Raw genomic sequence first — 15548 nt, 5'->3', positions numbered from 1 at the left:
ATCTCAGTCAATTTACAGAGTCATTTAACCACTGAGGCATTAGGGCCTATTTCTGACTATTACCTCCATGCTGCCATTTTTTTTTATTATCCTGCTCTAACAACTATAATGATAATAATGTATTATGCCAGTGGAGGTTAGCAGTGAATTGTGACCCTCAAACATTTGTTTCTTGTCTGATTGACAACGTCATTTGTTACAATGTCTGATTCATCTTGAGTACCACTTCAAAGTCCGGCAATTGAAGCGGATATATTGATTCAAAATTGGCCACACACATTGTAGTGCCTGTGCTTCTGATATAAGCAATTGCATGTTCTTCATCACTAAAATAACATGAGTGCTTCTGTATGAAATTATCTGAACTCTAAAGATGCCCACTAATTTGCAATACACTATGCCCTGTGGATGCAAAACATGCAAAAATTAAAGGAATAGTATAGCAAAAAAAAAAAAAAAAAAAAATCTAATTTACTCACCCTCATACCATCACAGATGTGTATGGCTTTCTTTCTTTCTTTCTTTCTTTCTTTCTTTCTTTCTTTCTTTCTTTCTTTCTTTCTTTCTTTCTTTCTTTCACAAACAGATGTTTCGTATATCAGCTCTGTTAGTCCTCACAATGCAAGTGAATGCTTACCAAAAATGTGAAGCTACAAAAGCACATAATTAGGCAGCATAAAAGTAATACATAAGACTTAATTGGTTAAATTCATATCTTCATGAGCGATAAGATTAATGTGGATGAGAGACAGATACATATTTAAATCCTTTTATTTATTTTTAACTATCAATCTCCACTTATACTTTCACTTTGACATTCTTCATCATTATCCAAACAATATCCAAAGTGACTTACAAAAGAGGAATAATACAACAAAAGCGATTCATCTTACGGGGCAGTAGTACAATAAACTGCTGCAATGCTGGGATGGAATGAGTGTGAGGGTGATGAGAGGATTTATATTTTTGGGTGAACTATCCCTATATCAACCCCTGTGACACCTTATTACTTTCCTGTCTGAAAGTTTACAATTGTTAGTAAAGCAGCCTTCTTTGTCGTTACATTTGAGATTAATTTATGGTGTAGAAGTCTCTTCTACAGAGAAATGAGTAGCAGAAAATGTCACTCCTGTCAACACTTGCAGCACACCTCAATAAACACTACTTGGGTTTGAACATTGTTTTTAACATCTAATTTTATAACAAAAAATATAGTTTTCAATGTGTTTGTATTTGATTAAAAAAATGCTTTTTTTTAGAGAGCTTATTTATTTATTTATTTTATAATTTATTTTATTTATTTGTAATTTTAAAGTCATTGTGCAAAAGTATATAAACACACATATATTCCTAGAAAAGACATTTTCAGACAGCTGTGCAATAAATAAATAAATTAATTAATTAAATGCTGTATAATTTCGCTGTTTTCTTGAATTATCAGTTTTATGTAGCATACAAATTCCTTCATATGTGGTTTTAAGCTTTATGCAGAAGAAAATTGGTTGATAACCATCTGAAACCATATAAATTATAAGTTTATGTTTGGAGGATGATACTATGTTGCTATTCTGTCCAACTCGTAACCTCACAGTTCTACAACAGTCAAGCAATAAATATAAATAAAAATCCAATAATGACATTTCATATGTGCTACAGACCTGTAAAGAGACTGTGTGAAATCCTTTTTTAGAAATAAGAAATCACATAGTAAGAGAGTAAGTAGTTATCTAACCCTGCCATATCGTACCATGTTCTCAGACAGCACTCTAGATAATGACCTTCACGGTCTGGCACTGTGGGTGTAGCAACTCATCTGTGACCAGTTTCCCCTGCTTCTTAAATGATGCTGAACACAGTTTGGGCTGACAGAAGAGCAATTCTACACTGATCTGTGCTGGAGTCTTTGTGTGGCAATCACATTGAGCACCCCCTTCTGGTGACTGTGAACACTGCTGTGTTCGCATTCACTACCCATCAGACAGTCCAAAATCTCTTTTAGCAAGACATTTTTTTTGTTTTTTCCTGTCAGTGAGATCAGAGTTAGAATATATATGCATGTGCAAGTGTGTGGGTAATGACTTTCAGACTTGTTTGTCAATGTTAGAATTGACACATAAAAATTATTTTCCATGGACCAGAGCTTTTTTTTTTTTATTTGATTTTAAGTCAGTGTGATATGCTGCTCCCACCCATTTAAGTTCCTTAATTTAATGTATTTCTGAGTAAGACATGATGTTCAGTGAAAATAAAATGTATATATATATATATATATATATATATAGGGTAGGACTTAATTTTATATGAAAACACAATACAGATAGTCAGGAACATACATTAAAAGCTTAAATATGGTATATTTAGATTTCATGTTGACTTTAAAGATCGTCCCTTTACTGAGGTTGCATGGGAGTCGCTTACTCTGTTTGTGATCAGATAGCAGAGCTCTGGAGAAATGACCCACAAGCTGAGAACAGGGCTTGCATTCAGAACAAGCTCTTCCTCTATACAGCGACTCCTGTGCTGGGAGAGCAAGAAAGAGAGAGAGAGAGGCAGTCGGGCTGTACTGCTGTTCCAGCCGCTGCCTCAGGCCTGGCCATCTTCCAAGCGCCAATCAGTGCAGCCTGGAGTCAATGGAACTTCAAATCTAATGCCTCAAGACACTCCCTGAAATCAGTGTAACTTCACTTTACCCAGTTCTTTCACTCCTCAACTGAAGCCAGCTGCCACTAAATTGCAGTTGGTCTGCACCAAGAAAAAATGCAAATTGCATAATTAGAGTGGTTGACCCAGTTCCATGTTGAATAAAAAAAAGAACACATACAACATGCTATTTATTTATACACTAGATTGATTAAGGAGAAAAAGCAAGAAAACATGCCTTGTGACAAATCAAGAAAATATGCCTCTAGGCTGTGGTTACACATATGTAGTCTCTCTTTAAAAAGTAGTCTGGGAAAGTCACTTTGCTGCTCAGTATACAGAAGCAACTGCCGTTGAGATCCAATTGGCATGGATTTGTTTATTATGCGTTTAAAAGGAAAGTTGACAATCCCAAACAAAGCTAGCAGCATGAACTTTGGCCAACTGACTCAAATTACTGTTTACAAAATGAGACTACCAGGTTTTTCCCCAAATCAATGGTGAAAATATACTAAGATGTTTAAAAATAAATGTAAATACACAAATGATTTGTGAATTGACTCTGAAGTGTGACACAAAAGGAGACATTTAGCAGAATATCTGATCTTCTCTCTTCTGTACAATTTAAGTCTATAGGGCGTCACTAATTCTGTGTTCTGTGTGGATTGCCCCATTTAAATCGAGATCACAGATCTTTCTCTACCTGTCAAACAGATGGTGTGCTTGTCTGTGAAGGATGTTGTCTGCATGCCATTTGTCCCCAACTGCCTTACAGTGAGTGATGAAGAGTGTTACATTACTTCCTAGTTCATTTTAAGAGATGCCTCGGGCTACAGTAGTGGTCGCTGTATAGTTGGTATAACATCAACTGAACAAGTCTTGCAGAGTAAATTAGCAGCGCAAGTGTGTCAGAGTTGTTTGAACTTTAGTGGAATCCCCTTGTTCCTCCTGTTGTTTGGGGCTGAGTGGGTGCCTTGTGTCTCCAATCCCATCTCATTCTGGGCGCTGGAAGTTGGCATGGTTCACATCTTAACCAGTGACCTCCCTGCAAAAGCAGCACAGCTTCCCTTTGGTCATTAGTAGCACAATTAACCAGCATGCTACTGGCCATGGTCACTGGACCGCCCTATTTCTCAATTCCATCTACTAATTTGTCCGTTGTCTAACTTACTGTCACTGTATTAATTACCACCACCTATTCTTTGCCAGAACAATGATTTGCCAACAAGATTGTGTACTTACTGAGAACATTATTAGGAATTAATATACACCTACTTATTCATGCAATTATTTTATCAGCCAATCATGTGCCATCAGTGCAATGCATAAAATTATTATCAGGTGCTTCAGTTAATGTTCATATCAACCATCAGAATGGTGGTTTTATGAATTTTTTTCCCCATACAATGTAAGTCAATGGGGTTTCAAGCTCCAAAATAACATAAAGACAGCATAAAAGTAATCCATACGAATCAAGTGATTTAATCCAATGTCTTCTGAACATGGGTGGGAAACAAACCAACATTTTAGGTCTTGTTTACTATCAATCTTGACATCCTTGGCGTGTTCATGAGAGAAACCCATTCACACACTTCCATACGCTTGACACATGTGCAGAGTGCTGTAAATGTACAGAAAAACAGCATACGTCCTTCAAAATATCTTTGTTTGCAGAAGAAAGTCATTTGTCAACAAATTGGGTACACCAGGCTTAAATTATGATAGAATGATAATTTTTGGGTAACAATCTCTATCTTAATAAATGCATGGATTGTTCATTGTTAGTTTGCGTTAACAATTGTGTTACCTAATGTTAACATATACAGCCTTATTGCAAAGTGTTACTCAGGGCAAGATAAAGACTATTGACCCTGAACATAAACACATATCGTGTCACACAAATGTCAACAAGATCTGCAGTATTGCACTGCCAAATTCCCAGATTAGCTAAAGTTGTATAGAAAATTCTGTCACCAATATTTCTGACATTATTTACTCACCTTCATTCTAAACTTCAAATAACTCATGTGATATATTCCATGTCTTCTAAATTCATACGATAGCTGTGATGTTAGCTACTGACTGTGTCTTATGTGGCATAAAGTTTTCTTCCTGCAGGGGGCGCTTGACGGCTCAGAAAACTGAATCTCCCATTATCCACATTTAAATCTCAGAACATCTTATATCTCACTGTAGAAATTTTTATACTAATAGTAATTTTTGCTAAAAACAAAAATGTATTGCAAGGATTCATACATCTGAATGGAAATCCACCTCAGCAGTAAGCTATATATAAAAGCATTTAAATTCTTGTTCATTTATAAAAAATGTGATTACAACATACCACGTAAAAGCGGCATCTATTCGCTGCTTCGGTAGCGGTCCAGACCACTGGACAGTAATTTACACCTGAATACTGATACTGAAAAACTTAATTTAAATAAAAAACAGACCTAAGACAATTTAAAAAATGCTGTCGCATGGTTCCCCTCTGGATGTGGTCCCCCTGGGCACATGCCCAATTGCCCATATGGTTAATCCGGCCCTGGTATTACTGATGTTTCTTATGCAAAATGCCCAAAACTGATGCAGCACCAGTATGGAAAAGGTTCTTTCACAGATCCAGACAGCTAAATATTCACGAGCCAGCACCTTTTGCACTTATTGTGTATTATTTAAGCGATAGGCCTGGGCTTCCCCATTCTCACTGTCTGACATGCTGAGAATAGTCAGAGCGGGTTATTCAGCATGTCAAGGGTTCTTCAGCAGCACTGAAGGCGAGGCTGATCGCAGGAGGGGACGAGTGCGGAGACAGAATGGATTAGGAGGGCCTGGGTGGGATGGGGGGGAGTGGTGCATTGTGGGAGAGCGGCCCCAGCTGTCCTGCCGCTGCGCTCTGCTCTGCTGCATGCTTCTTCTCCAGGCGTCTGGCAGGCAGCCAATAGGAGGAGGAGGATCAGTGGCACTCAAGTTCAGTGTGTCAGTGCGGGTAGCAGTCTGCGAAGGGATGGGCCAATGCACATACACACACACTGCACCACTGCAGCACTGGCCTACTTTACCTTTTCTCCTACACAACCGCATGCAGGCATGATTAACTGATGTGCATTTCAACAAATTGTTTTCGAATTGAATTCTTCACAGAAATGGATGCTAATGGGTCAACTGCAACCCTGTTTGCGTAATAAGATCTAGGCATAACAGTAGAAGCTGTCTATGAGGGGGTTTACTGCAGTCATAATTTACAGTGATGTGGAGCCATAAAAAGCATATTTATTTACTGTAAATAAATATGTCATGTGCCTGTGTTCACTGCACTCATCAGTGCAGACAAAGACAGAGAGAAAGGTGGGTTTTACTGGATATAGACCTCAATTAGTCCAGGGTTGTAAACGGCAGCTCATTTCAGCTTACTGCGGCCCATTCGGCCCATTTCGCGGATGGCCCAATGCTCGCCCGGTTCTCCATATGGCCAGTCCACTCCTGATCTGCCCCAAAGTGCGTAGGCCCACCGGGTAAATGCCTGATATGCCAGATTACCAATCCAGCCCTGTCTGTGACCTCTCTTTTCTGGTACTACTCATATTTCTGTCCATGCCATCCCTCCCTCCCTCTCTTTGTTCCTGCTTTTTTTTTACCACCCAGACGGCAGGGACTGGTGGCTGTTACATTGCTGATGGCAGTGCTGCTCTCAGACAGGTCTGGGTCATGCCAAATTAAGTCCCTCTTCCTCTCATTAAAGAGCAGTTAGGTAATCGCAGCTAAGCAGCTGGTTAACTCCTAATGCAAAACGGCAAAAATCACATGCGTTAAAACGGCCTCTTCACACAGACAAAGGTGGACAAGCGTAAAAACAAAATTCTGTGGTTTATGTTGTTTTCACGGTAGATATCTGTGCTTTGCTCATTTGTGCTGTTCCAAGATGACCCAAAGAATTTGCAGCCTTAAATACACTGATGCGACGCAAACAAAATCCTTAGAAGGAAAACAGGCTATACTTTGAATAGCAAACTGGAAAATCATAGTTAATCCAAACATTTCACCCAGAACAACTTTTTATCAATCAGAAGTTACTCTTTCATTGCAAAAGACTTTCTTAGCTATTTCCTTAAGTATGACTTTTGTCTCAGATGATTCTCCTAAGGAGTAATATGTGGATAGCATAGCACAGATAATTTAATGAATATGATGCAATGTATGTGAGTTGATATTGAGATCTCTGACTTCTGATTGCAGACTTTGGGAAAGATGTGCACAATTTGAGAATTTGTTGAGATCTCTTCTTAAACTCTAGAGGATACAATTTTGAGATTATGGATGTTTTTTTCATGGAAGAACAATTTGACAAAAATCTCCACATGCTCTCCATTTAATCCCATCGCTGTCTAGGAGAAACAATTGAGATATTAATGTGATCTCATTTCTGTTTTTCTTTCCTACTGCATGCAGAAGCTCCAAATGCGGTTTTATGTCCAATATGAAATTAGTTTGAGCATGGAAATGGAAGTGTGTCTGTATTATATTTTACCTTTAGCTAAGAAAGAACAAAGACTGTACCTTGTGTGTGACACGTTCATGCCCTATTCGAGTGACCTTTTTGGCAAGTACAAAAATTGCCAAAGGAGAATTTGGGGATATATAAAAACTAAAGCTATATCCGCTCTGGATACAGTGATGCAATTTTATAAACACAGAGAGAAACCATCACATCTTTTGTTTAATATGTTTCTTATTTCTCGGGATGCTGTGTGAGCTGTCATAAAGAGAGCTTAACAGGAAAAAGATGTCCTTGTAAAAGTTGTGTCATGACAATGATCTTCTGTCTGTCACTCCATTTGGGCAGCAGAGTGTAGATCAATCATACCCACTTTTGAAACAGATCTGGAAAGAAATGCGAAGTGGTGGTTTTTAAACAGACAATTTGACTGCTGAAGCTCTGGACTGCTGGCTCTGAATATATGTGTGTGTGTGTGTGTGTGTGTGTGTGTGTGCGTGCGTGCGTGCGTTTAAAAAGAAATTAAGCCAACACGTACATAGGCTGCTCCACCGTCTTTGTTCTCCTGAGTCTGTGAAAGTGTTCGATCAACAGTGCTCATGCGATGTGAGGAGTGGTCAATTTTATCCTACTGTGTGTGACAGTCCAGTTTTAAATATGTAGACAAAATGATCATGCATTTCAATACTAAATTGTGGTTAAATATAAATGTATACACTTATGTATTGCATTTTTATTTTTTATTTTTTTGCTTGTTGAATTTTAACCCTTTGATGATGCATAACGTCCACTACAGTGGCCATTTTTAACCATTCAGGGTGTGGTGATACATCCAAACCACCTTTGATCCTTACCCCTAATTCTATTTGACTGTTCTCTTATATGTTTTTTTTTATGACAATGTAAATTTTTATGTAAATGGATGAAGAAAATTAACACATGAATGTCCCTCAGAATATTTACTACTATCTTCTATACATTAAGATTTATTTTTCCTTTTGTAATTTAATAATTCATGCATATGGGTTAATTTCACAATGTAGCAAGGAGCAAGGTCTGTAACTATGCAAATCACAAATCAAAGTGACTTATGTAGCTAAAAAGCATAGAAATTAGGCATACATTTGGCCTCTGCAAAATTCCCCCTTCCAGATGTTTCTCAATGCCCCTTTTGAGCTTAGATTGTGAGCTAGCTAGTACTCAACTTAAAAAAAAAAAAAAAAAAAAGAATAGAAAAGGGTGAATATTAACAAAAAAAGCCCCATGCTCACATTCTCAGGTTTGGGGGCAGTTAATATTAGCATACCTATTGTTCCTGAGGAGTGAGGTGACAAAGACAGTGCTTCTCGTTTCAATGCCCCTGAATTGGTTTGAAATTTTCTTTGTGCAGGGAGAAGCAGATCTCCCTGCCCCCATCCCAGACTTCCCGCTCTGGCCACAAAAAAGTGCATTTGCTTGTAGATGCATTTGGATCCATTGGGAGATCACATTAAGCACTTCCATCATGCTCTTTAACATAGTGGCCAATGGCAGAGTGCTTGAGTGTATTGTTATAATAGCTAACCGGTCATTAACAGCATCTATGGCAATATCTGTGGAAGGGATGGGCATATTGATTAGAAATCTACACATACTTACTTGTAGACATCATGATATTGAACTGTGAAGCTAATGCTTGTTTGTTTGAGTATTGATACTGAGTCCTTGTTTGAAAATAGATGATTATAAAGCTTGCTTTATTTTGCATTGATTTTCGAGACACCACAAAACATTTACATTTAGTCATTAAGCACATGCTTTTATCCAAAGTGACTTACAATTGAGGAGCATTGCAAGCAATTTGTCATGCAAAAGTCAACAATATCTGCAGTATATCGCACTTACAAGTTCAATACATACAAGGAAATTGTTTGAATTCTTTTTGTTATTGTAAGTGCATGAGACTAATGTGCCACACGACAGTGGCAGATTTAGGCATGGGCGACATGGGCAGCCTACGAGGCACCCACACAGACAAGTGGGCACCCTGAACCAGCCATCTCATTTCCAAAATGGGCTTACGCCCATGGCGCCATACAAGTTAAAACCGCTACTGCCACAAGATAAAGCTTTACCTGACAATTAAGACAATCTGTTAATTTCTGGGCAAGTAATAAAGTGAAACATTTTGAGTCCACTTAATTTTGTATTTATAAATATATTAGAATAGGTTTGGCCAGCTATTACTGATCAAGGTGTAAACAACATCTCAAGGAAATTAAACATTTTAACACAATTTTACACAATTACCTTCCATTTATTTGAAAGTTGCTTTGTGAGAGGGGAGGAGAGGCTCATGTCTTTTGGATAGGGATTTGTGTCTTTTGAATAAATGCATAACATTTTACAAATCTTGTGGTTCATTTAATGAGTGTGCTGTAACCGAAATGTAAATGAATGCAAATACCTTTCAGAGAGAGAGAGAGAGAGAGAGAGAGAGTTAGAGAGAGAGAGTGCAGAAGACAAAGAGAGAGTGTATGTCTTGGCATGTTCATTGTGGCTTTTGAACTACACGTAAAGTTAACTTACACTGGAGAAATATTATAAATAAAATAGATTATTTTGCAGACCGTAAATTAGTGGTAAGATATGTGAATTTCAGTGGCTGATGCAGATAAAATGCAGATATAGAGGAGACTGGGCAAGTTTTCACATGTGAAATGGCTATATCTCAGTAAATATAAGGGTTTTAGACAAATGTCCAGTTAGACAAATGTGTTTTTGTCTAGTATTGGTTTTGCAGCTAGTTCGTAATAGATTTTTTCAAATGTAAATTCTGTCCTCCAAACTAAAATTTTAATTTCATCATATTTTTGCTATAGCATTTTTTTTTTTTTTTTACTAAAAAAACATACCGGAGAAATATTCACTAGAAATGTTTTTGAAAATATATAAATAAACCTAATACAATCACTGTACATTAAGTCAGTTGTATTAAATACAGTTTAATTAAGTCATTTGAGATGTGCACTTATATGCTGAAATTGAAAAAAAAAAAAAAAACATTCACACAATATTTACTCAATGTACTAGAAAATACATTATTATTGGGAATGAAAATAATGTTAATGGTGGAAAAATAACATAAAGCTTAAAACTGGGCAGTGTATTTGAATGTTATACACTATACAAAGCCTTAACGTGTGGTCATTTAAATTGCTTTGGAAAATTTCTCACCTGAATGTAAAAAAATCAAAGTGGCTTCAAAAAATAGCCACAAAGACCTCAGAGAGAGCACAGTGTGATGACAAACAATAAACTCACGTACTACAATATACCTAACAATAGGCATAGTTACATAAATCAACAACACTATATTAAATGTTTTTCCTACACTGTTGGCTGATGTATCATCGTTTTTTTTTTTTTTTATAATAAACAATAACTTTAATTCACATAAAATGTGTTATGTTGCTTTTTAATGAGACCACAAAAGAAGAAGGCGGGCCGCTGAAAGCTTTGGCTGAAACCGGTCTCCTCCCCTTCCATCTATGATCTGTCCAATCAGCGCGGCGTATGCAAATCTCAACATAGCGCCGCACCGTCCCTGCCCCGACCGACCGAGGGTGACGTCATGCGCACATATTCCCCGGTAGTGCCGTGTCTGGCTGCAGCGAGTCAGACAGCAAACAGAAAAGAGCTGAGTGAGTGCGTGAGTGCATGAGCTGCTGCAAGGGAGGGGTGCGCACTCGAAGGGAATATATCGCCACCGCCGGCATTCAAGTAACTCCAGTCTGCGGGAATAAAGCTCGTTCCGTCCGTGCGGGACGACACATTCGGGATTGCACTGATTTATTATAATTTTTTTTTTATTCTGACCTTAAGGAAAGAAAGACAGAAAGGCAATAATTTTGCACCAGTGTGGCTTTTATAACAAACCCTCCCCTGCTCAATCCTACCCTCTTCCGTAAGTTTTCCCTTCTTTGTTTCGTGACCTATCCAAGATGCCTAGTTCGCTGTTCGCCGACATGGAGCGGAGCGGCGGCCTGGGGGACGCCCTGGACGACCAAAGAGCCTTACAGATCGCGCTGGACCAGCTCTCCCTGCTCCCTGGTCTGGATAATGATGAAATTTCCCTGTATGACAACGAGCCCAGGAAAAAGAGCGTCAACATGACGGAATGCGTTCCCGTGCCCAGCTCCGAGCATGTTGCCGAAATTGTCGGCAGGCAAGGTATTATTTCAACTTGAACTGAAATAATAATGACCCAAGTGTGTAGCCTTGTATGTGTGTTGCTTTAGCCATGCCTTATATTATTATATACAAACACGGGATGCACGTATAGGCAGCGCACATATGCAATGTAGGTTATCATTTTCAACCGCACTGGCTTACAGCACAAAACACAAGATATTATATGATCGTATGATATACAACATTCCCATGTATTTATTATGCAGGGCCGTTTCCTTTATGCAATGCGTGTTTCTTTGTCTGTATGGGTTTTGTTTACACTCCCCATTCCCTATATGTCAGGAATATACTTTTAACCAATAAACAGTAACCATTGTTATCTACATTTAGAAGAAACGTGCGATAGGTTATTTGGCATATACAAAGGGTTAAGTTGTTGAAAGCGTGATTTTGAGTGTATTGGGTCAAACTCATGTTTTGCTATGGAAAATCTTGAACTCAGCATGTGTTTTTTACTTGTGCTATTTTTGACCCTGTTTGTCAAGTAGCCGAGCATGTGGGTTGAATTTATGCCGCACCAAAAAGAAAAAAAGAGACAGTTGTTGTCCCCTGGACTATGTGCTCACACTTGCCTCAAAAGCATCCATCTGCTTGTAGATGAACACATTCCAGCATCATAGGGGAACATGCTTTTGTTATTCAGATTCTAGCATCTGTATTTGTTTGTCTTATTAATTTTTTTTCCCTCGCAATTGTAGGTTGCAAAATTAAAGCCCTGCGAGCAAAGACCAATACGTATATCAAGACTCCGGTGAGGGGAGAGGAGCCGGTCTTTGTTGTGACAGGCAGGCGAGAGGATGTAGCCATGGCTAGGAGGGAGATCATCTCTGCGGCTGAGCACTTCTCCATGATCAGAGCATCGCGGAACAAAAACAGCGCCCTGAACGGGAGCGCAGCGGTGCCCGGTCCTCCCAATCTCCCTGGTCAGACCACCATTCAGGTGCGGGTGCCTTATCGGGTGGTCGGTCTGGTGGTCGGACCCAAGGGGGCCACCATCAAGCGTATCCAGCAGCAGACGCACACTTACATAGTCACACCTAGCCGGGACAAAGAGCCAGTGTTTGAGGTGACGGGAATGCCAGAGAATGTGGACCGGGCTAGAGAGGAGATCGAAGCACACATCGCCATGCGCACAGGTGGCCTCATTGAATTAACAGACGAGAATGACTTCCACGCCAACGGCACAGATGTGGGGTTTGACCTGCATGGAAACGCCAGTCTGTGGAGCAAACCCAACTCCAGTGTCACACCCACCTCTGGTCGCAAGCCTTTCTCCAACTACCGCAATGACAGCTCCAGCTCTCTGGGGAGTGCCTCCACTGATTCTTACTTCGGCAACAACAGCAGTTCCAGGCTGGCTGATTACAGTCCTCCAAGCCCCGCCCTCAGCTACACTGCCTCCAGCAATGGCAACAACAACAATAACAACACAAACCTGAACGGCAACGCCAATGGATTTGTCTACAGCAGTGAGGTCATCTCGCCTGATTGCACTGATCTGACCTTTGATTCCTTACCAGGATTTGACCCCACCCCTACACCGCCGGGCTTGTTGTGGTCACAGTACGAGCGTAGTGTAAACGCCACTAACAGTACCACCACGACCTCCTCAGCCATTTTTCCTGCCAATGCTTCCACTAATGCCAATGGGCTGATGGCCAACCAGCGGAGGGCCAACGGGTTGGGATGCACCAGTCATCCCAGGCTGTCCCCACCCCTGCACCAAGCCAACGGCGCCTTGGAACACCCACTGGCGCGTAGGGTGCGCAGCGACCCAGGTGGGGGCAACCTCAGCTTCCCAGGCTACTCCGCCAACGGACTGTCCAAGGGCATCGCCACGCTTTCAGGATCTCATCATCCCGGTGTACACTCTGACTCATCCATCTCCTCCTCCTCTTCTTCGTCCTCTTCCTCCTCCTCCGGGACGAGCCGCAAGGGTAGCCGGGACTGCTCGGTGTGCTTCGAAAGCGAAGTGATCGCAGCCCTGGTGCCATGCGGCCACAACTTGTTCTGCATGGAGTGTGCCAACCGCATCTGCGAAAGAAATGAGCCCAAATGCCCTGTCTGCCATGCTTCAGTTACTCAGGCTATACGTATATTTTCGTAAAGTGACAACACACCCCCTTGACTACAATAGTAACAAACCATGATGGAACACTCAAAGTCCTCTTATGGCTTTATGAAATCCTAATAACTTTGTTATTATATGTGTATATACATATGTATGTAGCGCTGCAGTATCCAAAAAGGGACACCCATTTCAGGGCTCCGGTGTATTTGTTTATAATGTACTGTAGCTTGGGACAAATATTTTCAACATCTAATGCATGTTTTAAATATTAAAGCCTAGTAATCAATAGTTTTAGGAAACTGTACACAAATGTTAATGAAGTTACAATAAGGACAGCGGTCTTGCCTGAGGTACCTTAGTCAGTTTGTCGACTGTTAGTTTAAATAAGCCTTTTGATTTTGCTGATCGAATGTATTGGTAGCAGACCTTGAGGTTCTGAAATCTAGATGGCTACTTGGCTGACAGGAACAAAGACTTACAGTGGAAAAGATACTGCAGCCTACGATCAAACTTATTTGATGGAGGGAACAGCAACATATCCTGCATATATATGTATAGATAAACAAAAGTTTTAAATATTCATGCCATTAATACAGATTGAAGTATTTTATTCTTTTTTTGACTTGAAAGATTATATTTCGTATTGCAAAGATGTTTACAGATATTTTAATTTAAGTTCAGTGAACTTTTTTGTAGCTGGGTTGAAATATCTTTTTATTTTTTAGTATGGCCTTATGGCAATGAACACTGTATTATTTTAATATCACTCGAAATGTGGATGGCATTTCAGACCACAAAATGTGTACTTGCATTAAACAGTATTCTGTTGGGATGGAGGGTTTATAAGTTCAGCAAAAATGTCTTTTGAATCAGTTTCACCCAGCATATTTTCTATTCAGTAATATAAAGCATATTTTATTCTATATTATTACGAAATGTCGAAATGTATAAAACTTAGTACGTTCAGACAAAAAGGAACCATTTAAGCTTTCTAAAAATTTGTATGAATTAGATTCCAGTGGGTATTACAGTGTTCTGTTGCGCCACTATAGGTTTAGGATTTCTATTTTAATACATTTGTTTACCACTTGTTTATGTATATGTAGGTGAAGTTACTTGAGCGTATATGTACTTTATTGAGCAAAGTTTAAAAACAAAGTATATTTTATTTTATGATAAACGGCCTTTAACCTCGTGGTCAAATACTAATATTATATTTGCTGAAACAAGATTTGAAAGTGTATCAAGAGTTTTATTTTTCTGACATTTGAAGTTCTACATGATAAAGTAAAACTTAAGTAATGGTGCTACTTCATGTTTTTTTTTTTTAAGTATTTCTAAATAAGTCCAATAAAATGGTACATGAACGAGGTGTGTTGCTTCAGTTATTATGTAAAACCGGTGCTGTGTTTACGGTTTACATGGTCTTGTGGCTTTTCTTTGATCAAATTCATTTTTGGTGGAAACTTTCTTGGAAGACCGGTTTTAAAAAAACCCACAAGGCTTGCTTTCATAATGTTGCGTCACACGTGTCTCCCAGCAGCCTGGGGTAATGTTGTGTCTGCTTCACAACACATTATCTGCTTTGAGATCATACGTGGTGCTTTATTAGAGCGTTAAAAACTAAAACACTATTTTTTTAGAACCTCTAAAAACACTACAGTGACGCAGTTTATTTCATTTCTTTTAGGTATAAAGATGATGCCATAAATAGGCCATCAGAAATGTTAGGTAGACATTCAAGTGTTCAAAATGGTTTTGCTTTTTATTTCGTTTTGTATCTGTGCTTTTGTGGTGCACACCTTCAGGTCAGGGGTTATGGTCATGTCAGAGCAATTTAGTTGTTAGAGTAATAGCCTATACATCCAGTCCAACTATGTTTTGCATTGTTTTCTATTCCTGGCCTTTATAATTTATTCCACCCAGAGGCATTTGCAGTGTCATGTGTTTTTTTTTGTGGAAAGACTGACTTAAAATGTTTCCTGGTTCCAGATAATAACTGCAACTGGGCCTTAATGATCAGTTTAAAATGGAAACATCCATATGCTGGCTTCACAAACCAGCCCTCATAAACCAAACTATTAGAAAACAGTTCCAGTGCTCGCAAAA

The 15548-nt window shown here is 39.2% G+C and overlaps 1 protein-coding gene across 1 annotated transcript; it reads left to right on the top strand.

Annotated features, from left to right (window-relative positions):
• Positions 1-10811: 10811 nt before the first annotated feature.
• LOC127658507 (RNA-binding protein MEX3B-like) lies at positions 10812-14784 on the top strand. Its single transcript, XM_052147816.1, has 2 exons — positions 10812-11347; positions 12067-14784. The coding sequence occupies exons 1-2, from the start codon at positions 11119-11121 to the stop codon at positions 13473-13475; spliced, it is 1638 nt and encodes a 545-aa protein (XP_052003776.1). The 5' UTR covers positions 10812-11118; the 3' UTR covers positions 13476-14784.
• Positions 14785-15548: the final 764 nt, after the last annotated feature.

This window comes from Xyrauchen texanus, chromosome 2 (assembly GCF_025860055.1).
Source record: "Xyrauchen texanus isolate HMW12.3.18 chromosome 2, RBS_HiC_50CHRs, whole genome shotgun sequence".
Taxonomy (NCBI): domain Eukaryota; kingdom Metazoa; phylum Chordata; class Actinopteri; order Cypriniformes; family Catostomidae; genus Xyrauchen; species Xyrauchen texanus.
The sequence above is the reverse complement of the archived record's forward strand: the minus strand, read 5'-3'. Positions and strand labels throughout refer to the sequence as shown.

Excerpts from the sequence above, each read along its gene's own strand:
- LOC127658507 (XM_052147816.1), top strand. The coding sequence starts at position 11,119 with ATGCCTAGTTCGCTGTTCGCCGACATGGAGCGGAGCGGCGGCCTGGGG. Across the intron at positions 11,348-12,066 it reads CGAAATTGTCGGCAGGCAAG|GTTGCAAAATTAAAGCCCTG; the intron begins GTATTATTTCAA and ends TCGCAATTGTAG.